This window comes from Caenorhabditis remanei, chromosome V, assembly GCF_010183535.1.
Source record: "Caenorhabditis remanei strain PX506 chromosome V, whole genome shotgun sequence".
Taxonomy (NCBI): domain Eukaryota; kingdom Metazoa; phylum Nematoda; class Chromadorea; order Rhabditida; family Rhabditidae; genus Caenorhabditis; species Caenorhabditis remanei.
The window spans coordinates 9,873,357-9,900,394 of record NC_071332.1 but is presented as its reverse complement, the minus strand read 5'-3'; the positions used below and the strand labels follow the sequence as shown (position 1 = coordinate 9,900,394).

General features: G+C 37.9%; 6 protein-coding genes across 6 annotated transcripts; 2 read left to right on the top strand and 4 right to left on the bottom strand.

Annotated features, from left to right (window-relative positions):
* Positions 1 to 28: 28 nt before the first annotated feature.
* Positions 29 to 10,136, bottom strand: GCK72_018633 (uncharacterized protein; the record flags this gene model as incomplete). The annotated part of the gene is made up of 20 exons (XM_053732661.1): positions 29 to 200; positions 252 to 313; positions 359 to 931; positions 976 to 1,188; positions 1,240 to 3,051; positions 3,097 to 4,053; positions 4,099 to 4,273; positions 4,323 to 5,206; positions 5,252 to 5,563; positions 5,609 to 5,946; positions 5,995 to 6,900; positions 6,947 to 7,115; positions 7,167 to 7,316; positions 7,364 to 7,579; positions 8,340 to 8,414; positions 8,566 to 8,795; positions 8,838 to 9,279; positions 9,327 to 9,411; positions 9,825 to 9,996; positions 10,085 to 10,136. 20 exons carry the CDS (start codon positions 10,134 to 10,136, stop codon positions 29 to 31), a joined length of 7,995 nt encoding a protein of 2,664 aa, XP_053581574.1.
* Positions 10,137 to 14,770: 4,634 nt separating this feature from the next.
* On the top strand, positions 14,771 to 15,041 carry GCK72_018632 (uncharacterized protein; the record flags this gene model as incomplete). The annotated part of the gene is made up of 2 exons (XM_053732660.1): positions 14,771 to 14,812; positions 14,856 to 15,041. 2 exons carry the CDS (start codon positions 14,771 to 14,773, stop codon positions 15,039 to 15,041), a joined length of 228 nt encoding a protein of 75 aa, XP_053581573.1.
* Positions 15,042 to 15,212: 171 nt separating this feature from the next.
* GCK72_018631 (uncharacterized protein) lies at positions 15,213 to 16,200 on the top strand (the record flags this gene model as incomplete). Its single annotated transcript, XM_003110270.2, has 4 exons — positions 15,213 to 15,418; positions 15,465 to 15,716; positions 15,764 to 15,902; positions 15,952 to 16,200. 4 exons carry the CDS (start codon positions 15,213 to 15,215, stop codon positions 16,198 to 16,200), a joined length of 846 nt encoding a protein of 281 aa, XP_003110318.2.
* A 2,068-nt stretch (positions 16,201 to 18,268) lies between these two features.
* Positions 18,269 to 21,083, bottom strand: GCK72_018630 (uncharacterized protein; the record flags this gene model as incomplete). The annotated part of the gene is made up of 7 exons (XM_053732659.1): positions 18,269 to 18,391; positions 18,439 to 18,706; positions 18,751 to 18,880; positions 19,869 to 20,437; positions 20,485 to 20,795; positions 20,843 to 20,952; positions 20,999 to 21,083. 7 exons carry the CDS (start codon positions 21,081 to 21,083, stop codon positions 18,269 to 18,271), a joined length of 1,596 nt encoding a protein of 531 aa, XP_053581572.1.
* A 2,985-nt stretch (positions 21,084 to 24,068) lies between these two features.
* On the bottom strand, positions 24,069 to 25,886 carry GCK72_018629 (uncharacterized protein; the record flags this gene model as incomplete). The annotated part of the gene is made up of 7 exons (XM_053732658.1): positions 24,069 to 24,213; positions 24,318 to 24,487; positions 24,537 to 24,953; positions 25,084 to 25,382; positions 25,429 to 25,564; positions 25,613 to 25,723; positions 25,770 to 25,886. The coding sequence occupies 7 exons, from the start codon at positions 25,884 to 25,886 to the stop codon at positions 24,069 to 24,071; spliced, it is 1,395 nt and encodes a 464-aa protein (XP_053581571.1).
* Positions 25,887 to 26,540: 654 nt separating this feature from the next.
* On the bottom strand, positions 26,541 to 26,812 carry GCK72_018628 (uncharacterized protein; the record flags this gene model as incomplete). Its single annotated transcript, XM_003110298.2, has 2 exons — positions 26,541 to 26,563; positions 26,617 to 26,812. 2 exons carry the CDS (start codon positions 26,810 to 26,812, stop codon positions 26,541 to 26,543), a joined length of 219 nt encoding a protein of 72 aa, XP_003110346.2.
* Between the last annotated feature and the right edge of the window lie 226 nt (positions 26,813 to 27,038).

The following is a 27,038-nucleotide window of genomic DNA, read 5'->3' as shown; positions in this document are numbered from 1 at the left end:
GTTTCCCTGAAAGAAAATATACGTATTGTTATAAATAGTTGTAATCAAAACTTGCATTCTCTTCAGAAGTCCACTGCACAGCCTGTAGTTCTCTCGGTCTTGATCCTCCTCTATCCACAATTGATATCAGTTTATACATTTCATTCACTTCTGGAACTGGCATGCGAGCCCACAAAGCTCCACCGAAGCTTGTTGATTCTCTGAAATATCTGGTTTTCTTCGAAATAATTATAACGTTTTTAATGTCTTACGGATTTCTGAATGCTGCTACAAAACTGCGTTTTCCAGGTTCTGATGCGTTAATCTTTTGCATCTGAAAAATAACTCAAAATATCAAAAATATCATTTTTCAGCTCACCGATAGAAATTCGAGTTTTATGACATTCACCATTTGAGCAGCTGACGGTCGGAAGTAAAACAAAGGAACTGATTGATTTGGTGTCGCCAGCAACATTCCAAAATCTGAAATTCCAGCTGCACGGATTGCGTATGTTTCTGTTGTCTCCAACGGTAACAGTTTCTCATTTTCGAGGCAGGTCAAATTCATTGATAATAGCGGTACAATGTTATCATCTCTGTTCTTCATCACAATTCGAACAAGTTGTGTGGATCCGCTGGGAATCACTGAGAACTTTGGTGTCATTGTCTTGAATGTTGGTTTGCCATTCACGAAAATTGAGTCGAGACGTGGGGTGACAGACTCGGAGTGTTTCATTTCATTCATTATAATTTCAACTTCTTTGAGCGGAGTGTATCCATGATTAATGATTGCACTGATGATAGAGAAGTCAGTTCCTTCTTTTGGTGATAAACTGTCTTTGATGATGTTTATAGCTCGAATTGTTTTCTTTGGAATCACAGAAACTTCTGATGCAAACAATTTCTGTTGAGTCAGACGTCCCATCGAAGAGAACGAGAAGATGATTATTGGCTGAAAAAAACTTGGGTAATTGTAAATTACAATAATGAAAGTACCTGATATTTAGCAACTGTCGTGAGACGTCTTGGGGCAGATATTAGTCGAGTCCAGTGAATTTCAAAAGAAGATCCGGCATCAAAAGTTCCAAGACCGTTGAGACTTCCTATTCCAGCTGACCAAGATGGACCGATATTGAAGTTGACAATTGGAGTTTTTGAGTCAGATTTCACGAAAGAGAGGGTAACTCCCACGTTGGTCAGTGTCATGTTCTGAAAATATCATTATTGTGTTTTATTAATCATGAACTAGCTTTTTCTTACCGCTCTATTTTTGATGAAGACCTGAATTCTCATCTGTCCATCTTCCTCAACTTCTGTTTTATCTATGAATACAGTTGTCGTTGCGCATTCTTTTTGTTCCGTCACTCCCGTTTCCAACATTCTTTCCATATATCCATGAAGCATTGCAAAAGGATCTTGTGCCACATTTTGTCTTGAAATCGACTTGATTTTATCGGCAGCCGCTACCAATTGTTTTGCATCTTGATGTGTGATTCCTAGCCTTTCAATCGGCACTTTTCCAGATTTCCAACTTTTAACTGTCAGATTCCACAACTGAATGAGACTGAAGGCACTCGAACCAATTATTCTTTTTTCTGCTTCTGATATCAGTTGACCTTCATCTGATGAATCTGCGATTGCTCCAAGGAAACGGTCAACTGTGTCTCTATCCATGGATTTGATAATTTCATCCGGAAACATCCTCTGCATTCTGTCTACGAATTCAATGAAAACAGAAGATATTCTGATTGTTTGAACATCCAATGCATTCAAAACTGGAAGAACTTTTCCGAAATCTGTACTGATTGAATTCAGTCTATTAATTATTCCGAATGGAGAATCATTCTGCATCTGTACTATATCTCTTTTATGCCTTCTTGATGTAACTGGACAATCGCTCTCAATTGAAGCCACACATTCTAAAGAATTTCGGAGTTCTGCGAAATCCACGGATACTTCTCGACATTCGAAAATCATTGCTAGAAATGAAGCAACAACTTCCAAAGAGACAGTATCATCTGCTATTTTATTCCATGAACCACCACAAGCAGTGGCTGAATGATATCTTTCTCGGCATCTTGTTCTGGCTCCATCTCCACAATTACACATAACCAGAGTTGACGTGGCAGGGGTGACTGCAGTGTTGTCATTGTCACAAATCTCATTGGATCCATCTTGAAGTCTTATAAGAATACTCGAGGAACTGTGAACTGGAACTTGAGATTGACTTGAATCTGGCAAGAAGACAAATGGAACTTGAAGAGTTTTCACATCACATTTTATCATGATATCGTTTTTCCAAGAGAATGTTATCCAAAAACTCTCATTGACAGACACTGATCTTTTTGAAGGTGTCACCATGATTTCAGCCACTTGACTATTCCATAATCCAATTGTTCCTTCCAAACTTCCATGTGGAGTAACAAGAACTTTCTGACCTTTTGATGTTACAACAGATGGTTGAAAATTGAAAACAGGAAGTTGATTATCGGCAGAAGCAACTGATGTGATTTCCACGTCACATGATGCAGGATCAGTGAAATGTGAACAGTGGATAGTCGGAAGATTTCGGGAACGAGAGGAGATTAATGGAACACAGAAGCTCGTATTCAGTGGACTCAATTCCACAATTTGTTCGACTGGTTCATGAAGTTCACTTCTCACCAATAAGTTGTAAGTACCGGGTTGCAGTGAAAAATCAGCCCATTGCACATTCAATCTGATATTTGTTTTAGTTATATCAACTCCTCTTTGTGGATTCTGAATTGCAATCGTGGCTGCTTCGGTTGAAGATAATTCACCTTCTTGCCCATCCCATTCATCTCGAACACAGATTTTAAAAGTATAGTACTGAGATTTGTTGGCAGCAGCATAGAAATATGGGATTGTTGTCATCACAGTTGATCCATCTTTCACTTGAATTGTCCCGTTTCCAATCGATTCTCCGACAGTTGAGAATGTCATTCGAAGGTATTTATCTTCTGCGATTACCACTGGATTCTCATCAAAACTGCTATCAGATATCACAACACTTGGATTGAATTCAATTTCAGGTGGCCAGTGAACTTTTACCTAAAAAGGCTATTTTATTTTATTTAGGAGTCGAAATCAACTTACTTCATAAAGATTCTCGTTCCCATATACACTCAAAACCTCAGGTGTCGATGTCAGAACTCCCTTTGACTGAATCGGTGGAGCTCTCACTATTTCGATCGGAGCACCTTCACACTTGACTGTTGCCAACACTTCCCCATCCCAAAATCTTCCAAAATTCACCACTTTCTGTGCTCCGTGTTCCTCAACTTCTACATTTTCTACTTTTGGTTGAATCAATTTTACTTGACAATTTTCTCGTCCCGAGATGTTCAAGGAAAGTGATGAATTAGAAGATTCGCCAATAATTGGAAGATTTATTTCAGGAATTGTGAATCGAACTGGCTGAATCGGGTCACTTGGAACATTTGGATGGGCCATTGTGACTTCATAAACTCCAGGAAGCATTGGAATATAATCAAATGATACATCACCATTCGTATCAGATTCAGCCAGAATCTCATCTACAGTATCATCTCTTCTCACTCGGATTATAACTGGATTCTTTCTTGATGAAGCTGCAGCAGGTCCAATCAGCTGTCCTCTTATTTTGGCTCTTCCTCCCTCCACTGTCACATTTTTCACTTCTACAGCATACTCTGGTTGGACAGTTATATTCCATGCTATCGTTGTCTCCCCAGCAGGAGAAAATGCAGTGACTGAAACCTCGTACGGGTATGGTGAACCAATTGGATCCGGCCATGCTACGATTCCTTTCGAAGCAATAAAATTAAGATCTGGAATTGTTGAATTGACACGGAGGACAGATGAAGCCATTGTTGGAAGCATCAATACATATGGGACACCTTCGAAGGCAGTGTTAGCTCTCTGATGCTCCAGAAATCGTTTATCAATACTTGGAAGAACTTCAATGACGTCACAGAATATTCCAGTTTTTCCTTGAGGACATATACACAGTGGACCAACACAAGAACCTTGACAGAGTGACGGCTCACAGCCATCATACAGTGTGAAGTGAATCTGAAATTTTACAGATTTGTTCAATAGAATAATGAGTCAACTTACTGGTTTTGCTTCAGAAGTACCGATTGCATTAAATGATCCTGGTTGAGAGATACTGAAGACGTGTCTTCCTAGAGTGAGATTTGCAGGAATTGGGCATCGAATGAGAGCTGAGGAAACTCTTCGACCAGTCACACTTGTTCTCCCGAAAGTACACACATAAGAATTGTTGTCAGTTCTGAAATTTCACAAATTAATTTCTTGAATAATTTTGACATTTTTCTTACATTGAGAAGCCTTCACCAAAAACATTCACGACAACGTTCAGATCTTCCAACTCTGCGGTTGACGGTTGAATATACTGAATCCTACTCGAATCCTCGCATTTTCCAGTTGCACACACATCACAAGCTCCACCCATCCAACCTTTCGAGCAGGAACATGTCTTCGTGAGTGGTTCACAGATTCCGTGGTTACAGTCGAAATCACACGCTCCACAAGAGTCTCCAACGCATTTCGAACAGTTTGAACCACCGTAGTCATCAAAACAACTACAGAATCCAGGACGACTGCATACTCCGTTAAGAGTACAGTTGTTGCAATGAGGTACCTGACATCGAGAACCTTTCCATCCAGCTTCACATTTACAGAGTCCATTGGAACCACAATGACCATGAAGGCAATTAGAATCTACACAAGATGTGACTGAACATGTTTCTCCCATCCATCCTTGATCACATTCACATCGATTCGGAGCAGTGCATTTTCCATGTCCAGTACAATTTGACACGCATTTTGGAACGGAACAATCGGAACCAGACCATCCCTCATTACACATGCAAATGTTTAGTAAATTGCATAGTCCGTTTCCACTGCAATTACAGAATAATGGAATTGAGCAGTCGAATCCAGTGTATCCATGTGGGCAAATACAGATTCCATCCTTACAAGTTCCACGTCTTGAGCAATACGCAAGATGAGCACATTTGATGTTTGCAGAGTCTGGTACCGTAACCGGGACTACTGTAGTCATAGGATCCAACTGATTATCAACGGAAACTGTTGTGTATCCATACGGGACCACAAGAACAGTTCCTTCTTTAGCGTCAATTGTTTTCAAAACTTCGTCTTCATCAAGGCCATTCCATTCATTGAATGTAGCATCGATAGGCTGAAATTCTCAATTGCAAAAATTTAAGAAACATGAAGAACATACCGAGTCATCAGAGTATGCAATTTGATACTTGCTGTCTTTGTTATCAAAGTTGTTAGTGACAATCTTTACGTTCTCACCAGCAATCTTCAAAACTGCTCCAGAATTTGCGTTTCCAGTCAGAACATTATCTGTGAAATAGGCATCATGAACATTTGTATCCAATGTGACTGTGTAGATTCCTCCATTATTCGTGAAATTGTTTTTCACTATTTCCATAACTCCGTTCTTCTTGTTCACATTATTTTCTGAAGTAATGACCAAAGTGGATCCAATTCCATCAACATTGTTCTCATTGTACGTGTTCCTTTCCATCTGAATTCTGATAATACTCTCAAATGAATTTTTTTGCCAACTTACTTGTAAATTTGCACAACTTCCTAATTGAATATGCTGTACAATATCCGTATTTCGTTCAAAAGTGTTGTTATCCATTTTAATTAATTTCTCATTTCCATCATTACATTCCAATGCTATTATCAAACTTGGTACTGAGTTATCAGCCGATTTCAAGTTATGAATCCCAACATTCTGTATCCATCCTCCAGATATCAATATTCCAGCATGACCTCTTTTCTGGTTCGTGATGCTGACGTCTTCTAGAAGAACAGCGTGAAGTGGAGACGATGGAAATTCAGAAATGTGGATTCCGTAAGCGCCCATATTATCAATTTTGATGTTTTGTAGTTCGATGTTTCCTGGAGAATATATTCATTAGTTAATTGAAAAACTTCAATTAAAAAAACCTGTAGGTGTCATGAAATCTATACCACTTCCAACTCCATTCCGAATATTTGCATTCTTAATCAGCAGATCATCCCTTCTTTCGTCGACTCCGATGGCTGATTCATTTGCTTCTTCAATTATAACTCCTCCCAAATCAACCACGTCATTCGAATTCTGAGTTATCTCGATTCCATGTACTGCTGGTCTCACAATCCTTCCGTTTTCAATCTTCACTTTTTGTGAATCTATCCAAATTCCTATCGAAGCATCTTCCGAAACAACATTTTTAAAATCAAGAACTCCTTCTGGTTTCGCCACTATTCCACGCCACGTATTCCCGTTTTGTCCACGTGTCACAATTGGTTTATCTTCAGTTCCATTCATAATCAATTGACCTGATACTGTAATACCGACTCCTGGGGCAAAATCAAGAATTGTTCCTGGTTCGATTACCATTGTTTCTCCAATATTTATCATGACTTCTTCATTGATGAGGTAGGGTTCCGATGACGCTTTGATTACTCCATTCGAAGTTTTGAATGGATTTCCAGTCACTCCGATAATAGGTGTAAACGTAGAAGTGGCGGGTTCGTCCATTTGAATTGTTTGATATCCTTGACCAGTACATAGAGAATTCTTGTTTCCAGATAACATTTTATTCTGAGTCAAAACCTCAACTATCGGAATGGCTGGAGAATTGTATGTGATTTCACACGTGGATCTTTTGTCTTGAAATTTATTTTCAGTAATGGAGGAGTTGACGGAATTTGTTGTTAAAATCGAGTTAGCAAGATTTTGAGTGAATTCATTTCCATTAATAACAATTTCTGTGTTAGAGGGATTCGCAGAATCCGTCTCCAAAAGTTTGATAACATCATGCATTGTGTTTTTGGTGAATTGGCAACTTGTAATGGATAGTTGGTTTTCTGAAACAGAATTGTTATTCAAAACAAAAAGACCCGATATATCTACCGTTCCCATCGATATTCTTGACTGAAATTACAGAATCTCCACCATCGAAATCAACATAACTGTTGGTGAAAAATTCGCATTTGTCAACTATCAAACTCGCATTTCGAAACTGATCGATTGTTATCATTTGCCCAGAATTTCGAAGAAAACGACAATTTCGGAAGATTATCTGTAAATGTGTCCAATTGAGATCTTCATATTCTGACCCCTTCTCACTTACATTCGGACTCTGATATTGCCCAGAAAACCGCACTGCGCCCTTTTTGTTATCGTGAAAACGAGAATTAGTTATTCCAATTTTCGCATTTCCTGTTGTAAACAATTCGAATGCGAACTCCCCTCTATGAGCAGACACATTTACACCATCCATCTGAAAACATCTATAAATAAAAATACAAAATGTGACAACAGTCTTACTTCTAATCTTTTCTCTATTTCCGCATGTATTCCATAGAATCCATTTGAATTCACAACTACATCTTCTAGAATAACTTCTGATGTTCCCACGTAGATTCCAGTACCGTTGTTGGAATAGGAAGTACTTCGACGGATTGTTATTTTTTTATCGGTGGTTATGAAGACTCCTAGACCACCGTTGGAAGCAGCAACTGCTCGATCAATCGATATCGAACCCTAAATCAACGATAAATGAAAAATAATTCACATTGAAGAAGATGATTGAGGTACGGTATTCAAAGATCAGATTGAATCTCCATAACTTTTTCCTGTATTGTTCTAGATTTCCCAAAATTTTAAAGCTGGCACTGTGCAATCTAAAGAGTATTGCCACAATTCCTGCCACTGAGAGTTTCCATCGTGATGATTTATGAATTCACCTTCTCCAAAACTCTGAAATCTGAAAGATACCGTACCCCATCATCTCCTGAATCAACCAATTACCCGTGAATCCCTTTGACATGCATTTGAGTGTGTAATATTGCACATAAATCAACCAATAATCGCTTCATGATCATTTATTTTCAGGACAAGGACAAGTTATTTTGTGAGGTGAATGCATTTTGTGGGGAGACGTTTTCATAGTCTTTTTTGTTTTAAAACGAACAAAAAATTGGTATAATTGATAAGAGAAATGGAGAATCAATTAAGAAAACAGTATATACAGCTCTCGAAACGGTGCTCGTCGTGTTGTGATGTTTTGATTTTAGTGGTTGTGATTTGGAAGTGGATATGAATATTGATGAGACAAAAATGAGATTAAAAGTCAGAAAAATGGTGGAGTGTGTGACATAAATAACATAGAGAAATAGCAAGTACCGGTGTGCAAAAATGAGTGCATTCTGAAGCAGCGGTGAGAGTTAGAGAGAGAGAAGAAGCAGACAAAAAAGGACATTGATTTCATTATGATGAACAAAGTGACTTTCAGATTCTATACCTTTCCCAGGTACTCAATTCCTGTTTTCTCATTGTTCACAGATACAACTGACTTCAAATGAGTTGTTGAACCAGACTGAAATATTGTAGTATTAGGTTTCTGATATCCTGAAGACTCTAATTATTTTTGAAGTCTCAGAAACTTCATGGAAACCCCTAAAGTGGAGAATCTAGCTTTTCTATTTTCAAAAAATATTCCAGAAAAGTTACAAAGAAAAACAACTTACATCCATGTCACTAATCTGAATGCCATACGTATTTCCATCAACAACAACATGATCCATGTCTGGAGATGTTCCTGATCTGACGCTAACAGCCACGTCAGCTCCAGTGATGTTCACGTGTGTTAAAGATGAAGTTGCTGCATTCCGGAATTCAATTCCACGCCATTTTTCGTTTTTACTTGATGATTCCATTATGATAGGTTGATTACTGGTTCCTTTCAGATTCAGAGAACCTAGAATCATTATTTTTTTAGGCACGGAGCATGAAGTCTTACCATAAACTATCAGTCCAACACCTCCATGAAATTTCCATCTCGACCCTGCAGCAACATCCAAATGATTTCCAAAAGGAATCACTTTGTCTTCTGTGATTTCCTGATTCCCACTCATAATTTTCACTTCTTTTTCTTCTTTTGTGATATCTTCAACATCTCTTCTCACTCTCCTACTTCTTTTCACCTCTTTTTCGGGATTCTGTCCTCTTGCTAATGCTCTTGCTCCTGCTTCAATTTCTGCTTCCATTTCAGCTTCTAACCGAGAATATGGGTCGACTGCTCTCAATATTGACCCAGTTTTTCCGTGTCGGTGGTTGTGATTTCGTGTTGTTCGATGGCATTCGGATGGTGGAGCTGGTGGGTAGGAGCACGATTTCACTTGGGCATCAATTACAGAAAGTTCTCGTCGACTGGAAATCAGAAGACGTAGAGCGTGAATTGGCTGTAAACATAGAAGATATATATGCTGATACAGTGTGTGTCACTAACCTCTTTTAACCTAAAATGATGTTTTGAATTCGTGTAATGTGCCACTTTCCAGTGCCCTTTTTGACATTCCGAGTATAGCAAATCGCTGAAAGAAATATGATTTCTTAGCTTTTACCACTTTTGTTTTTATTCCCACATGTTGCAAACAAAGAGTTTTTGAAACATTTTGGTCCGTTTAGAGAAGCGAACCCAACTGGTCTTACAAGCCATTTTCCAATTCCCCAGACGAGAATTAATCGTGAAGGGTTAGTATGAAGTAGTGCATACACTAACATCGAACGTAACAAATCGAGAGAAGACTTCACAACAAAAGGCTTTACTCTTTTCCTCTCTCTCTCTTACTTTCCACTAACCGACATATCAAATCATGATCCAGTGGGAATTGAAAATTAGCCCGTTTGACCTGATTTATTTGTATTTCACATGTGCCTTTCGCATTCGAATTTCGACTCGTTTCGGTTCAAGTTTTATAGCTTTCTTGCAAATCGAAAAACTCACATTTCCTCGGCACCAGTGAGTTCTTTCAGACAGTGAATGTCAATTGCATCGATGCATGTCACATTGTGAAAATGGATCTTCGTGTAGTGACCGTAGTAGACGTCACGTCCATCGATGGCAATGTTCTGATGACCTGTCTCTACACGTAGGTATAATCCCACAGATTCTGTAACTGAAAATAGTCCATATATACTGGATTTCAGAATCATCGAGTCTACTGGACTACTGTATTTCTTCTCATTTTACATTTTAATACTTACCTCTGGTATACTGTAGCAAGAAGATCAGTAGAACCGAAAACGAGATAACCATTGTTTTAGTTCAGGTACCGTAACCAATTCTAAATCACATGCTCTTCAAGTCTTCTAGTGGACGTCAACTTGGCGTTGAATTCTGAAAAAAGCAACAGTTGACCAATAAACGGAAAAGAAAAGAAGTGAAGAATAGAACAAAAGTGCGTAAAAAGGTGAAGAAGAACGATGCTTGAAGAGGCGAAAAAACTCACCCCGAATGGAGAAAAAAGTGGGAGGGGAAAAAAAACTAAAGAAATGGCGCAATTATCTGCAAGAGAGAAAACGAGCAGTGCACAGTGGTGAGTGGCGGAAGAGTAACAGATAAAAAACGACGAAGTAAGAGAGGAAGAAGAAGTTGGCGCCGGACGGCGGAGAGCACATATACCCTCTTTTTGCTCTTTTTTGTCTTGGACTTCTCAACAAGAGGTCAAATTGTCCATCTTGGGAGGCATTGTGGCACCTGAGTTGAGAAGAAACCGGGCTCTAGAAAAAAGGGAAAACGAGATAGAGTGGGAGAGGAAGAGACTTAGAGATAATGCAAAACAGCTGGAAACGATAATTGAAGACTATGAAAAAACAGAAAAGAAGCCCCAAAAAATTTGTATTCAAATCACAATTTGAGGGAGGAGTCATTCAAAGGGAAAACGGGAGAAGACGGGTGGATACTGACGAGGAGAGAATGAGCCGGGAATATAAGAAGTAAGAAAAACACGTTTTGTGACACGGACAAGAGTGGCGGCGAGAAAATGAGCAGAATTTTAGATTATGGCTCGACGAGCACGGTGGCGATGAAGAAGAAATGAAAAAGGAGGGGGAAAATGAAGACGAAGAAATGAAATTGATGTTAATGAAAAAGTTAAGAGGTACATGGGGCATGCATAATGATTTTGAGATGATGCACTTTCAGAAAAGAGAAAAAATTAGAAGGGGCATGAGTATTTGTGGAAGAAGTGGAGTAATATGGGGAGCTAGTTCTCTTGGTCTTTTCACGTAGCTTGAAAGTGAGAATCTCATATAAGTAAGATCTCTTGTTCCCATAAGATTATTCGAGAGCTCTAGAGTTCCAGATAAATAATTCTTATAGCTAGAAAACGAGAAGGCAACAAAGTTACAGTAACCCAAAAATCGTAAACCAACTGATTTCCATTGCAAAAGGAACGTGAAACTAAACTTCTATAAAGAAAATTCAAAAGTTTCGGAAACGTGATGTGAGAAAAAGTGAAAATAGAAGCGGATGTAAACCAAAAAAGGCGAAATGAAAATAGAAAAAAGTAACAAGAAAAGTTGGAGAAGGAATGAATGAAAGGTTCAACAAACGGTTGTCTTCAACTATTTCTCGTTGGAGAATACTTTCAAAAACCAAATTCTTCCTTCTTCCCATAAAACAAAACTTCACAATTTCATTCAAATAAATACGTCATACCAACATTTCAACGCCTTCAAAATCATCATCAGAATGACCAATATGATCCAACGAAGCAAAAATCTTTTTCTGCAGTGTTTCTGCTCAGTCTAGATTCCCACGCCGTCGTCCCCACGTCCTTCCCATTTTCTTGACATTGCGCCTTCTTGACCAGAAGCACTGAGAAAAACAAAACAATGTGCAAAGTATGTATGTGGAGCACTTTGTATCTGTGCTCGGGCGCCATTCCTTGTCTTTTTGTCCCCATCACATTCTTTCTCTCTTTTTCAGATTTTCAATTTGTTCCCTCCTTTTTCATCTCTTTTTCCAAAGGGCTCATCAATTCAAAGTACTCTAGGAATCCGACTGTGAATGTGTGAGAAACGAAGTGAATTGACACGACGGCGTGGTGACAAAAAGTGTGTGTAGAAGGAAGAAAAAACGAGAAAAATCTATTTACCCCTTCCTTCCATACACACCGCTCCGTTTTTTCTGCTTCTTCTGCTCCCGCGTCTTGCTCCGGGCGTCGACGCCTTCAAGGGTGAAGCGTTAATAACACGCACACATTCACACATGAGAAAAAGAGTAAGACACCTTGTTAGGAAAACATGGGAATGAAGAGAAAAGAGGGGCAAAAGTCTGAAAACGAATGTAGGCCAGAGGTCAGTAAGAGGAGGAAATGACGAGGAAGAGTGAGGTGAGATGAGTTCGAAAATGTCGAGTTTTCAGTTGAATGTCTATAAAATTCTTTAAGAAATTTAGAATTCAGGTGAGGGTACTGTAATGAACATTATGCAATTCCAAATATTTTCAGTGTCCATCCATGGAGCACATTTCTATAATAGAGTTTGTGGAAAATTGAAAACGATATTTGTAGAACTTGCCTACCTTTTGATTAGGAATTACGCTAACTACCGTCTTCAGAAGTTTCAGAATTCAAAAAGATGCTCTCGATAACTGTTGAAATTTCAAACAACTGAGCACCCAAACACTACTGACCTCTTTACTTACTCCGCCCTCTCAACAAAAAAGAATCAAAAAATAAATCAACCGGGGCACTTGAAAACCGACTAAAAAGGGGAGCGACCAGCTGCAAAAACGTCGTAAGAAAAGGAGTTGAGTGGTTTCCCGACACTACTAAATTTTGAGAATGTACTATCAAATTGAGAGAGCAGTGAAGTGTTGACGTCGTGATGGAGTAGGAGAAGAAGAAGATGCAAACCCCCGTTGAAGACGTTGTCGTCGTCTAAATAAATCAGGCGGTACTTCTCGCTCAAATTTGCATATTGACTAGGCGGGCAGAGCAATTTTAGAAGGAAAATAGGAATGTCTATATGATGGGAATGAATAGATGACAAAGTACTTCTGGAAGAGTCATGGGAAAAAGAGAAAGATCTGAAGAAAAAGAAATGAAATTGATACATTTTGGGCGGAAGGGAACTAAACCACTTGGTGGTTAAAATGGAAACTTGAGACTCTCAAGATTCCAGTGATGGCTGTGGTTTATGATACAAAAATATTTTCGTAATGATAGATTTTCTGGAATGGAAACGGAGTTTTCTACTTTCCTAGAAGAAGCCGTTCGGAATCATATGGACTGAGAGTTTTTATTTTGAATCAACAGGTACATTACTGTCAGCAGTTTCGTTCACTCAAATAAGCTATTTTTAACAACCGAGTGAATTTGAAGAAAAAAATAAATGATCAAAAAATAATTCATATTCTACAAATAAACGAGTATCGAACTCATTCATCAAAATAAATTTGGCTAATGTGTGAATGCTTCGAATAGCATAAACAGAGTAAAATGAATGATGGATGGATGGATAAACTTGTCAGCATCAACATCCGGTCGAGAGCCGACCGAGTATGTTCAAAACTAATTTTTAATGTATGTTCCACCAGTCACTCTGCTAAAAGAGAGGCTAGAGTTCAACGACATGATCATAATTCATTTGAAGACCCTTCGCTCAATGTGGGCATAGTTTTTCAGAGATGGAAAAAAAAGTTGAGTAGAAGAAAAAAGAAAGAGGGTGACGAAACAAACAGAATTTTTGGTTCTGGGTTTGTTTGGTGGGTCTCCGACAAAAAAAAACAGACAAAGAACGAAACGAACGCCCCGCGCGAAAAATGAATACGTTTGCGTCCCTTTTTGGTTTGGTTGCTCAACCTCGTGTCAAGGTTGACGGTTTCTTATCCCATGGGGGCCAAGGAAGAGAAGAAGGTTTCAAAAATGGAGGAAGGAAGATGGAAAGGTGAGATTTCCAGAAGAGAAAAGGAACTTCCGATCAGATATTAGAGAGCTCACTGAAGAGGGAAAGGTTATTTTGGGTTCATTTGTGAGAACTTTGTGAACCAAAGATGGTAGGGGACAAAAACTTTAGAGTACGATGAAATTAAAAGAATAAAGATATTCCAAGTTGGAATACTGTACTTTCAGAACTATGCGGAGTCTTGACATACCATAAAACTCTCCAAACGAGCTGCTACTACAAGACTCTGTTTTTCAGTCATACCAATATATCAACCCACAATATTACTTTGCCAGTTGAAAACAAGGTAATGAATCTTCAGGAATCCGCGTATAATTCAAAAAAACTAGAATAAATCATGAACTCTTTCCCGTTTTCTCTCTCTTTTCAAGACTTTTACGAAATGAACGAACACAGTAAAATGAGTTGAATACTATTGGAATAAGACATCCTTTGGGTTTCGGAAGACTAGTAGAACGGCGGCTAACATTGCGGTTCTCCTCCTTCCTCCGTTAGTTTCAACAGAAAGAAACAAAATCGGGTTGTTTTTGTTTTTTGTTTACTTGACACTCCCTTTTCTTACGCCTTTCAACGGAAATGAGTGAAAAAGATTGGGACAGAATGATAACGAATAATTGAATTTAGGAGAGAAGCAAGTTGCATGAATGACGAGAAAACATGTGTTCAGTCGGTTGAATATTATTTAAGGGTTCTGCCTATTCATTACGGATTTGGAACAAAAAATTATATTGAGAGGGATTATTAGAATTTAAAATGTAGAGGACGTTGAAAAGATTCTGTCGGGATGTTGGAAAAGGATGTCGAAGAATGTTTTTCGAATGATCTGTTCACACTAAAACAAAAACTTGAATAAACAAGAAAAAATGGACGGACGTGTATTTTTAATGCATTTTCTTTATCTAAATCTTACAAAAAACTTTTATTCATTTCTATTTCGGTTTTTAACCATTCCTATTTCACTGGAAAAGATACATCATTATGTGTACTAGTACTCCAAAAAGTTGCACTCTACCGGCTCAGGTGAGAATAGTTTCTTTGTAGTTTCATGAGCTTATATTTTCAGAATGTTCTTTGTATTGAACCCAATTCTGGATGTAGATCCATCGAGCTGAAAACAGGATGGAGAAAATGGGAAAAACGAACTGCCGTTTTGGTTCGAGGCGATGAGAATAGCGAATCAAAACTACACATTTACACGTATTTCCTGAAAGGAATTGGTGCAGGGTTGAGTAGACAAAGACTAGAATGATACTGTACATCATGGGAATTCTTTTTATCTTATATAAAAAGAACAACTTTTGATGTGCTTTGTCTCCTCAATTCTGCACCAAACAATAGAAACTTCAAGTGGAATCTGTCTGATTTTTCCAAAATTTCGAATTTAAACTGGTTCTTGCGATTCGGAATCTCGGCAATTCAGATGGGATCCTATTCATTCCTTCCAATTCTCTCTTTTAGAAAGCCACTGATTGGACAAATTTTGTCTTTAAATGGATTGAGATTGTGTAATGTAACAAGAGAAAATAGCGATGTGATAACAGTAAAACTGATCACAGAGGACCGAACAAAGTATACATTCAAAATGAAAGGAAAAGACGGTGGTTTATGGGTTGCAGCAATTATGAAGTTAGTTTTGAATGTGAACACAAAGTACTTATGAATATACTTTCAGTTGCTCACAAGTTGCATTGAATCATGACACTCATAGTGCATACAATGATGGAATATCGTCAAATATAGCAAAAGATCTTCAAGATAAAACAGATAATAGTGCATTCACTGGATCAGGAGAGGGCTATAAATTACCACCATTAGAGGAATCAGAAAGTGAGAAAAAGAAACAAAAGAAGGAAGAGGAAGGTGGGAATAACAACAATCAAGGGGTCAAACAGTCGGATAATGGAGTACAGAAATCAGGTGATAAGTGAGTGAAACTGAATGTGAGAAGGTTTTTATTAAGAGCTTTTTCAGAAAAACTCAGTCTGATAAAAATCTGAAACCCGTTCCGTCCAAAACTAAAACGAAGAATTCAACTACTACAACTGAGTCTGGGAAAGATAAAAAAGATAAAACTCTGGATGCTCCCGCGAAACAGGATGATCCAGTTGTTGTTAGAAATTGATGAATTCGGAAACAATATATATTTTTGAACCTTTCAGCCTGTTCAACGTGCACACTCTGATACGGATAACAATTTGGATGCACAGTTGAAGAAGACTCAGACTGAAACTCCCGATACTTCTGGAAAAGGTAATGGCGATACTCCGAATAAGAAAACGGTGACACCTATATCCACAACTCCTGGGGCAGCTCTCACACCTACAGTAGCTGGAATCGAAGGGAATGATGAAAAGAAGAAGACATTGACAAATTCAGACGAGAATGATCCTCCGGAGAAGAAAAACTGATGGGTGGAGAGGAATGGAAATTAAACAAATCAACTTTATTTTTGGAATAAAAGTTTTGCACCAGAGCACTGTTTTTCAAATTTATAACAAAAATAAGTATTTTGTTAAAAAACTGATGAGTATCAGAATATCTAGAAAGTTGAATGTTTTCAAAGTCTCGAATGAAATTGGAATTGAAGTTGAAAAGCCAAGAAGTCGAAATGAATTCTAGAGTTCTCACTAGAGTGACGGAAATTGTGTCAAACTAGAAGGCGTAAATGAAAAAAGGAATTGGACATATGTATTCTGAAATTCAATACTTTGTCTTTCACTTCTGCTAGTAAGAGCCAAAAGTTCATATGTTGTAAACGGAAAGGATTACATGGGAATGAGTAGAAAAGAGTTGAAGAAAAAAGGAAAAAGAAATGGGGAAAAGGAGGAAAAAGCGGTAAGTACCCCTCATCATGATGTATTTTTATGATGAGACATGGCCAAAAATGTCGTTTTTTGAGGAATTCTCGTCATGAGTCATGATAAAAGTGACTAGAAGTGGAATGAGAATGAGAAGAAAAAATGAATAGAAAAAGAAAACATGAATCTACTTTTTCTGTTTTTTTTTGTTGACGGGCGTTTCAGAATTCGAAAAAGTCGGAAAGTTTCAATGAAATGGGTGATTGTTTATGCCATAGGGAGAGAGAAGAACAAAGAGACAGAGTCATAAAATTCAATCATCGAACATACATAATTGCACCTATTGGACTGTCTCTCGAAAAAGGGAACCTACAACAATTATCCTGAATATATCCACGAGTGACTGCTGCTGTTTGACCAGTTTGCACCGGATATCTAAATGAGATGAAAAGAGAGAGAGAAGGAGTAGAGGGTGGAGGAGATGTATGATTGAGTCATTTTGAAATTATTATGAAACCAGTTAATGTGAAATAGGAGGGAAAGGGGTCGTTTAGTGGATGGAGCTCGTGATTGAAAATGTTATGAAAACAAGTCATTGTTTATGAACTTTAACTTTTGATTCACATGTACTATCAGTTTCAAAAATGACGAGTTTAGTAAGGATGGAAATAGTTTTCCATTCGAGTTTGTATTACAGTAGTTTCAATGTTTCAGTTGTCTTTCAAACACTGGAAAGATATTTAGAATTGCGCGATGATTCTGGAAACATCAGATTGAAAAAAGAACGAATTTCGGAATAAGATTAAAATTTAAAAGCATTTTAGTTTTTGTTGTGATTATCTTTTTCATTCAGCTCGTAATTTTCAATCTAGGTCCACCGAGTGAAAATCAAAAAACTGGAAAAACAGAACTTTTGAAACTTTTCCGGAATCAGTGGCATCGAATGAACCGTTCGCCCATTTTCATCATATCAAGAAATGCTCCAACTGGGAAAACTCGTAGTCCGAAGAAGAAGAAAATCACCTATTCCATTTTTCGTAGAGACTCAATGTCGAGAGCAATAAATTCTTAGTGAGAGCACCTGGTCTCGTTTTCTCCATCTCATTTCTCATTGCCTTCTTGCCTCTTTAAGAGACTCCTCCTCCTCTTTTTCTTCCTTCTTCTCATTTCTCTCATTCTCTAAAATGTACATACATTTGTCACCTTGGCGACACACACACACATATATATCTATGCACATATATAGACGTACACACACATCAGAAATAAATATAAACGAATAAATGTGAGTGAGAGTCCACTAAAAATTTTGAAAGTCAACCCTCAATTGGATTATAAAATGAATAGGAGAAGAAGCAAAAGCCAGAAGACGTTATGAAGAAATTCGTTGTCAAAAAAGAGAGCAAGAGGGGGCGTGAAGGCTCTCGCATCGGCCGGCTCACAGATCCTTTTATAAATTCAATTTTCAGCATCAAAGGGCACTCATCTGATTTTCGAAATGTCCGTCCGATTCTACATGTTTCACAGAGGGTTCAGAAAATGAAAAAAGGGAGGCCTTTATAGATTTTTGACAAATAAATTAATAGAAGGCAAGGGGCGATCGAAAATAAATTAGAAAGGCAATGTATCACAATGGTTGGCACAAAGTATATTATAAAAATTAAATCAATCATTATGTTTAACTAAAAAATATAGCTTCAAAATGTGATCGAACGATTGTGGCAGTTTTCGATTGAACATCGGCGAGTGATGATGTGTAACTTGATGGAGGTAGTATCAGAACAAGAAGACGAGAATTTACCTAAAAATTAATTTAAGTTAAAACTCGGATACTTCGAACTGCATTACTTTTTTGATAACTATCCACCAATCGCTAGACGATTTAACGAAACATTCTCCGAATTCTTCCGTTTCCGAAACGAAATTGTTCATTGTGTCACACACTAGCCGATTAACATCAACTGGTGGTAATGGTACTTTTGATGTGGAAGCTGATCCAGAAGCAGCCACCGAAAGAGATGGAGAAGTTGAGAGACTTGATGTCATTGATAACGAAGATGGGTTGAAATATATATAATGGAAATCGGTAGCATCCGTGAGTTTCTCATCACCAACTCTGAAAATACTTTCTGCGATTAATGAAAATATTAAAATACTTACTCATCACCGATTTTACTGGCTACTTGAGCAAGTTCTGTTTCTAAAAACTGATCGACATTACGTAGTAATCTCCGACTGACGACTCCATTTTGTGGGGGACTGGAACGTATCGAAGATGACTGAGAAACATCTGTAAATTAACTTTGAATTTTTTCTAAGTCTAACTAGGGAATGTTGTGAGTGGGGTATGGAGTTATGGCAAGTGACCTATATCATTGGAAAGCTGAGAACACGTCATTTATTTATCTGTTTTCCGTTTTTGCTGCGGACCCTCCCAGTTCGAGAAATTTAGGTCTGAAATTTTGAAGATATTTTCCCCGTGAACTCGCGGTCACAGTTGATTTTTGGAGATTTTCGGCAGATTCAGTTCACGTGAAGTTTCAAAATATAATAAAAGTGAAAACCTTAAAAAATCAGCGGTCGAATGGTTCAGTGGTAGAGTTCGGGAATAGTAATCAGAGGGTCTGGGGCTCGATATCCTCAACTCGAATTATTTTTTTATTTTTTGTAAAGCTCATAACTGGCTCCAAGAGCAATCTGGGTCACTTTTCCATGTTTTCGGGGTTCTCTGATCTTTAGAGCATCTGGTTCAGACCATTTTCAAAATTTTTTAAAAAAATTTTTCAAGACTTTATATGATCATCTATAGGCAAAAATTTTTAGAATTTTTTTCTGGTCAAAAATGTGAAAGTTGCCTACGTGAGGCTGTTGCTGTGTGTGAAAAAGTGACCCAGATTGCTCTTGGAGCCAGTTATGAGCTTTACAAAAAATAAAAAAATAATTCGAGTTGAGGATATCGAGCCCCAGACTCTCTGATACTATTCCTGAACTCTAACACTGAACCATTCGACCGCTGATTTTTTAAGGTTTTCACTTTTATTATATTTTGAAACTTCACGTGAACTGAATCTGCCGAAAATCTCCAAAAATCAACTGTGACCGCGAGTTCACGGGGAAAATATCTTCAAAATTTCAGACCTAAATTTCTCGAACTGGGAGGGTCCGCAGCAAAAACGGAAAACAGATAAATAAATGACGTGTTCTCAGCTTTCCAATGATATAGGTCACTTGCCATAACTCCATACCCCACTCACAACATTCCCTAGTAAGACTCTCACCTGAATCCCTTCTATCTGAATCTCCGTTCGTAAATGATGCGGAATTTCTTACGAACATGCAAACGGTTGCATTGAGGCATCGATAAACCATCATCTGGTATCCAACTAGCTCGTCTTGAAACTCAGCTTCTTGCTCTGAATGCAAGTGTACAACCGAAAGTGATTCGTCACCCAGTAACGGTACATCTGTTGTCAAGTCGGTCGGGCCTCGCAGATATCTTCCTTTCGATGCATTTCTCCCAGAATGTTCAAGTTCTGGTGCTAGCGTAGTTGGCAGTAAATTATGAGTTAAATATCGGAACAGAGATGGGAGATCTCGTTTAGAGAGTTGATAGTAGAGAAGCTTGTCTTGATACAAGAACATGACTTTCTCTATTATTGGAAACTCTTCACGAAGTTCTGTGATAAGAGAGACGACGTTCAAATACAAAGGACCAGACATTCGAAGAAATTCTACTCCGCCGAGATGGTCAAGAAGAGGCATCTTGTGAACTTTGAGTAGTGGAATGTATTTAGAGAAAAAGAAATCCAGACGCTCTTTGAATTTTGGAATGTCGTCAGGAACTGTTCTGAAACTAGTAAACCGATTTCGTGAACTAGTTCGATAAATTCTTACTTGATAGACGAAGAAAACGTGCCGAAGAACATTCTGAACATTTTGTAAGCATCTGAGAGAATACTTCGTATTGCTGGTTGGAACAATGGATAATCAGAAACATGTGATAGTTGTTTTGAAATGGATACACCAAGCATGAACTGATCATCTTCTGTTCGAATGTAAACGTGTTCCGTTCTTTGTGTAGTCACTGTTCTGAAATCGAATCCATCGTCGCTTTCGGTAAGTTTTTCACTTATATCTCGATGAGAAGTGCTTAAAAAATTCTCAGTGAAGTTGACAACTGCTTCTGCGAACCCAGTAATCTCGGACTGAAATTTTTAAACTTGCCGGTAACCTATTTTAATGAAATATCAACCTGTCTTTCTAATTGTTCTCCTTTTGGATGAAAATACATTACACGTTTGTGTTCTTCTCCTTCTTTTCGCCCCGACAATGGATGTGCAACGAAGAAAAATTCGAGGACATCTGCAAAAATTTAAGAAAAAACTTTTGACATGTTTATAGAACTTACCAATAAATCGTACCACATTAGAGCAGGACGGTGGATTCAATGATAAGTTTGAGAAGAAATAAAGAGGATTTGCGATAGATTCCATACCTGAATAGAATATTTGAGAAAAATACATTATGATTAATATATTCTAAACAGTAAGGATTACATGTGGAAATAGTTTAATTTAATTATTTAAGAACTCAATAATTTGTTTAAAATAAAATATAAACAATATGAAGAAGAAGAGAGTGTGTGAAAATGAGAGAGTTGTAGACATTCCTACTGGGCACGGTTCTGGTGAACTGGTGCACTTCTCGTGCCGTTGACGTATATCTCGTTTTTTGAAAAAATGCAAAATTCCATGAGTTTTAGTTAATTTTCTGTGTATTTAGTTTAATACTTATGTTGGAAATTTCAGTCAAAAATGCATGAAAGCTCGAATTGGAGAGGTGGTAGCGGTCCTCCACATGGTCAAACATGGCGTAACAATGACATCCCTTTACAAGGTGCACATTTCTACTCAAATAATCAGAAACGTTTTCATTTTACAGAACGGCATGCCATGCCAACTATACCTTCATTGATGGATCCACCGGAAGTTGTCGAATTGCAGAAAAAGATTGACGAATTAAGGCAAAGAATAGTTGACAGTGAACAAAATCTTAATGCTCACAGGATTGGAATGGATGATCTAATAATGGTTTCTGAAATATTCCGAGTAGGGTATGATAACTTCCTTTGTTTTTCAGGCTCATTTGAAAACAACTATTCGCACATCTGAAACTCAAAAAATCGAGCAACTTTTGATTCAGAACCATCTCAATGTCGATGAAATGAATACTTATCTGGAGTCGATGTCTTCATCGAAATGCTCTAAAGATTTGATCGCTGTGAGTGGACATAGTTGAACATTTGAAAATTATCAATTTAATATTGCAGCAAGCTAAAAAATGGATTTTTGAAAACTGTACTACTGATCAATTGCGAGAAATAATCTTGATGTTTTTATTGAACATCGTAAAAGATGAATCATCTGGAGAATATCTACGTCTACACATACTTTATTTAATCAACGATTGGGCTTTTCACTGCCAACGAAAAAAAGAAGACAATCAAATGAAAATGTTGACTCGATACGTTCCGAAAATGTACGCATATTGCATAGAGCTATCAACTTCAAGTGAATTGAGCAACAAGTTAGAAGGGAAGCTATTAGGAGAATGGGAAGGAAGAAAATACTTCACTGATTCCGTATTCAAAATGCTCAGGAATACAGTTCAAATTGTGAGTTCTGATCGAGATTATGAAAGGTCATCGTATGGAGCAGCACGCGAATCTATCCGAAATAACCTGATGGCAACGTTTGATGCTTACGACCAACAGCATGTCACATATTCACAACACATAAAAAAACAAATTGACGATTTGGAGCGGAGAATAGAAGGTGATTGTGTTCTAATTCATGCAACAAAATATTATCTTTCATTATTCAGAACTCCGTCACGGACCACCTCAAGGTCCCGCTCCTCAACAATCTCATGGTCCACCGTCAAGAAGATCAAGATTCGATCAGGCTCCCAGTGGTGAGAAAGAGCGAGAATTAATACTTTCAACTCTATTTTTGCTTATTCAACGGGTTTTTAGTCGAACGATCTTATACACAAAACACTTCCGAACCTAATACGTGGCGTGATGCATCAATAGACGGCGAGGATATCGACGGTATGCCATTCGAAGAGGAATCTTTGAAACCCAGAAAGTCATATTTGGCACTGCCAGCTGGAATTATGACGCCACTAGCAACAATGGATAGCTTTAAGGTTTTATTAACCCTTCTCGCAGTTCAAAATAATTTTTTTTTAATTTCAGTATATTTCACTGGATCCGGAAAAGCTTGAAATGCCAGCGAATGTGCCACCGTCTTCGAGGCTTTTAGCTGCCAAAAATATGTTTCACAAGGGTATTGAGATGGACTTGGCATTAGCGGACGGAGCGTATGTTACTCTTAAAATTGTTATTTCTTTATCTGACGATTTCAGAATGGCTGAAAATGAAGTTTTTCTGAAATATCCCCTGGAATTCATAGAAGAAAAAGCTGCTCGTAAAAAAGCATTCTTGGAAAAGCATCGTTCTTCAATTGATGATCTCATCACAAATAAACCTTCTCCTGAAGACGAAGAGTTGTTCGCAAAAATGAAAAGACTCAAAGAAGAAGAACAAATTTCTAAAATTCGTAATTCTGTCGATGCCTATTATGCCACTCAAGAACCGCCAGAAAACCTAAGAGGAGAATCACCAAGGAGACGTTCTGAATCGAGATCACCAAGCAGAGAAGGACGATCAAGAACAAGGTCAAGAAGTGCGAGCCCTCAAAGACGTCGTCGTTCGCCTTCCAGTTCTTCAGGATCTTCATCATCGTCAAGATCGTCTTCATCAAGCAGGAATTCATCTCCTGATAGAGGAAGAGGCAGTCGGTTTGACGGACCGCGAGGAGGGTATAGTGGAGGATTCAATGATCGGTTAGTTTTCGATTAATAAAAATAACAAAATTTTATTTTTCAGGCCATCGTTTGGCATGCGATCTGCCAATGAGCCTCTGTCAACTGATAATAAAGGTGCTCAACTCATGGCTAAAATGGGCTGGGGTGGTAAAGGATTGGGTTTCAATGAAAGTGTAAGCGGTATTCAATCGAATTACTTGTTTCTCATGTTGTATTCTTCAGGGAATCGTGGAACCAGTGTCTGGTGGAGAGGTTCGGGATCGTAATGAGCAGTTTATGGGCCTCGGCAGAACACTGGATCAGTACGAACAGTTCAGAAAACAACGATCCGGTACATATCATGATCGAGGAGCTTTCCGGAAATAGAACTACAGAACAATTTTGAATTTAAAGTATCTTTTCTTTGTTGTTATGCAACCATTGTTTATTTTAATTTATTCACTTCAATCATCAAAATGATCTCCAAAAACACATTATTACAGCTAATGCGAAGCGAAAATAGTTTTGCTGGCGGCGTGGCCGTCTATATTTTACAGACATTTTCAATCTCTGAGCTTCGAAACAAGTGATCACACTCGAAGATTGAATTATTCAAGGTAGAAAACTGGACGCGGTTTCGGCCGAAGTGGAATCATTCGATGGGCGAATGCAATCCATAAAGCTGTCACAACAACCAATTGTGCGAAGAGAAGCTCCCATACTCGCTGAGGACCAAATGACGAGTATATTGCTCTGCAATGTTATAGTGTTATTATTTGAATCACAGAACGGAACAAACAGATTATAATCGTAGGCTGTGTTTATTTCAAATTTAACTCAATGTTTTCAAAACTCACGTGCACAAAACGGGAGCTACAACTCTTGCAAAAATTTGGGATACATCGTACAAACTCTGCTCCAAAGCTTGACCGACAGGATTGAAAAGCTTGGAATAAAGAGTGGCATCTCCGACGTTTATGAATGGAACACAACCACCGAAAGATATAATGTAGCCGATATAAAAGAACTGAAAATTAAATTATATTTTGAATTCATGAGAATGTTCGTGTTGGAACCTCTTGTGAAGTCTTTGGTAATCCGATACACCACTGATAAATGGAATAATCACATCCACCATGCGTTCCATCTGTATTTACAGCAACGTCCGTAGTGATGAATGGCCATTGGTAGGTTGTCAAAACATATATCGTGAATATCAGAAGACTTGCAGTGTTCACTTTCCCGATATTTAGTTTTCTAGCTACATCGCTAAACACGAAAGTACTGTAGAGAGTGATAGCAAAGACGCCAGAAATGAAGAATACAATGGACATTATTCCAACAGCAGAGTCTCTTTCCATATTGAACATCATCATTATGAAAGCAGGTGCCAAAGTTTCGATCGAATAATATGTAAAGTTTTGGCAATATCTTGTGAGCATACAGACAAACATTGCAAGTTTATCAGGTCGTGGCCAATTTTCGTCATCTTCCTGGATTTAAAAAAACATTAAACTTCTGTTTTATAAACTGTTGGTATCTTAGATCATCCCCTTTATTCGGGATAAATAGGAGAATAAAGTATTAAGGTTTTAAATTTGGAAAGAAAAGTGAAAAACTCACAACACTCCGTTGACTGCAACTATTTCCATTCCTCTCAATATCTTGATACAACGTAAACAAAGCGACGATTGCTGACAAATTGAGAATGATCGAAACAAAAGCAGCAGCATTATGGGAATGAATATGCAAAGATCCGATGAGTTGGAGTCCAGTGTCTCCGAAGAAAAGGAAAATTAATTGAAGTCCTGGACCGAGAATCAGACCAAGTGCACGTCCTCCAATGAATACAGACATTGCCTTTGCACGATCATCTGACATTGAGTGAGCTGTTAAAGTGGTACGAAGAGTTGCAGTGTTTCCTGAATGAATAAAATAAATCAAATGGTTAGAAAAGAGAATTCTTACCCATTCCAAGACCACCCAGAAACCTGCACAACATAATAAATGGAGCTGTCATTTCAGTTGGAACATGATCTGCCAAAAGGAAGAGACAATTCGAAATCAACATGAACACATATCCAGCTATTAATGGTTTTTTGGCCTGAAATTATAATTTTTTTGATGGATTGAGTTCCCGAAAGTTGTCTACTTTATATCGCCTGTTAGTCCACCAAGCGGCTGCGAGTGCTCCGAGACAATGACCAACTCCATGAAATGTTACAGCAAGACCAAAAGTGGTGGGTCCAACGGAGGGATTTAACTGAAAATGTAATTCAGTTAAAATAATAATTAGATTTACAGCATACTTTAGTCATATAAGTATACATTATTGTAGTGAAAATGGCATATTGAAAATAGACAACCAATGAAAAATAGCCACAGAGGTACACCACATCCCAAGAAGTCTCGATGATTATTCGCATCCTGACTGAAAGAATATTATGAAAAAGTATAAAGATATGGCTGAAAAATGGAAGTATTTGTATAGAAATGGTCTCGTTTATTCTGAAATAGTTGCTAATATAAATCGACTACTGACCGATGGTGGCAACATAGAAAACACTGAAAAATAGGAATGATGTGAAGGCATCAAAAGGCGAAAAGGATTTGAATAATTTGATAGAAAGATCATATTTCCAATACAAAATTCACTATCATCACATGGAGTAGACAGATAGAAAGCGAGTTTTCTTTATGTTGTACGTACTTTCTGCCAGCTTGATACCATATTCGTTCTCGTGAATTCTGAAATCGTGTTGTCGCCATTCATTATTTCATTGAACTCGAGATTCTTTTCGAAGACTGAACAAAACGTTTTCCCATTCATTTTGATTTATTGTTACGAAGATAATTGAAAATAAGTTTGTTAACAGAAGAACAATTGAGTGACTTTCGGGAAGAAATTTTGGGATCAGGACACAGGAAAAATGTAAATATTTGGAGTAATACTTTCAGGATAGGGATATTAACTTGGGCATCGGAAAACTTATTGATGAGATGGTACAAGAGAATTGTAGCTAGGGAGGTAAGAACGAAAAGGAGACCATTTTATACTTGATTGGGACAACGCTCTCTGTTCACCAATCATCGTCCTCTTCTTCTGGAAAATAATAGTTTTATTAATCAGCTAAGGTTCGACTCATATTTTCTTACCTCCCCCATCGTTTTTCTTATCATCAGCAGACGATCCGAAGGTGGTGCTTCCGAGGGTTTCGGCAGCTGCCTTGGCTTCTTGAGCAGCCTTGCTCCCAAACCCTTGTGGTTTGTTTTCTTCTTCGTTTGCTGCTTCGTTTGCGACACTGATGCTCCATTTGCTCGGGAAGTGCTCAAACTTAGCCTCGCCATTCATGGGGGGCCGTAATTTAGCCTGGCCCCCCATGAATGGCCAGGTATTTTGAGACTTTGAATGCTTATATCTCAGTTCAATGAGCGAGTTATAGCATAATTTTTGTTGTTTAATAGTTCTTTAGGCTTGATTAACACTCTGGAATAAATAACTCAAAAAAAAATTTTTTTGAAGATTCGTCAAAAATTCCAGTCTAACCCCTTAGGATTTTTGACGAATCTTCAAAAAA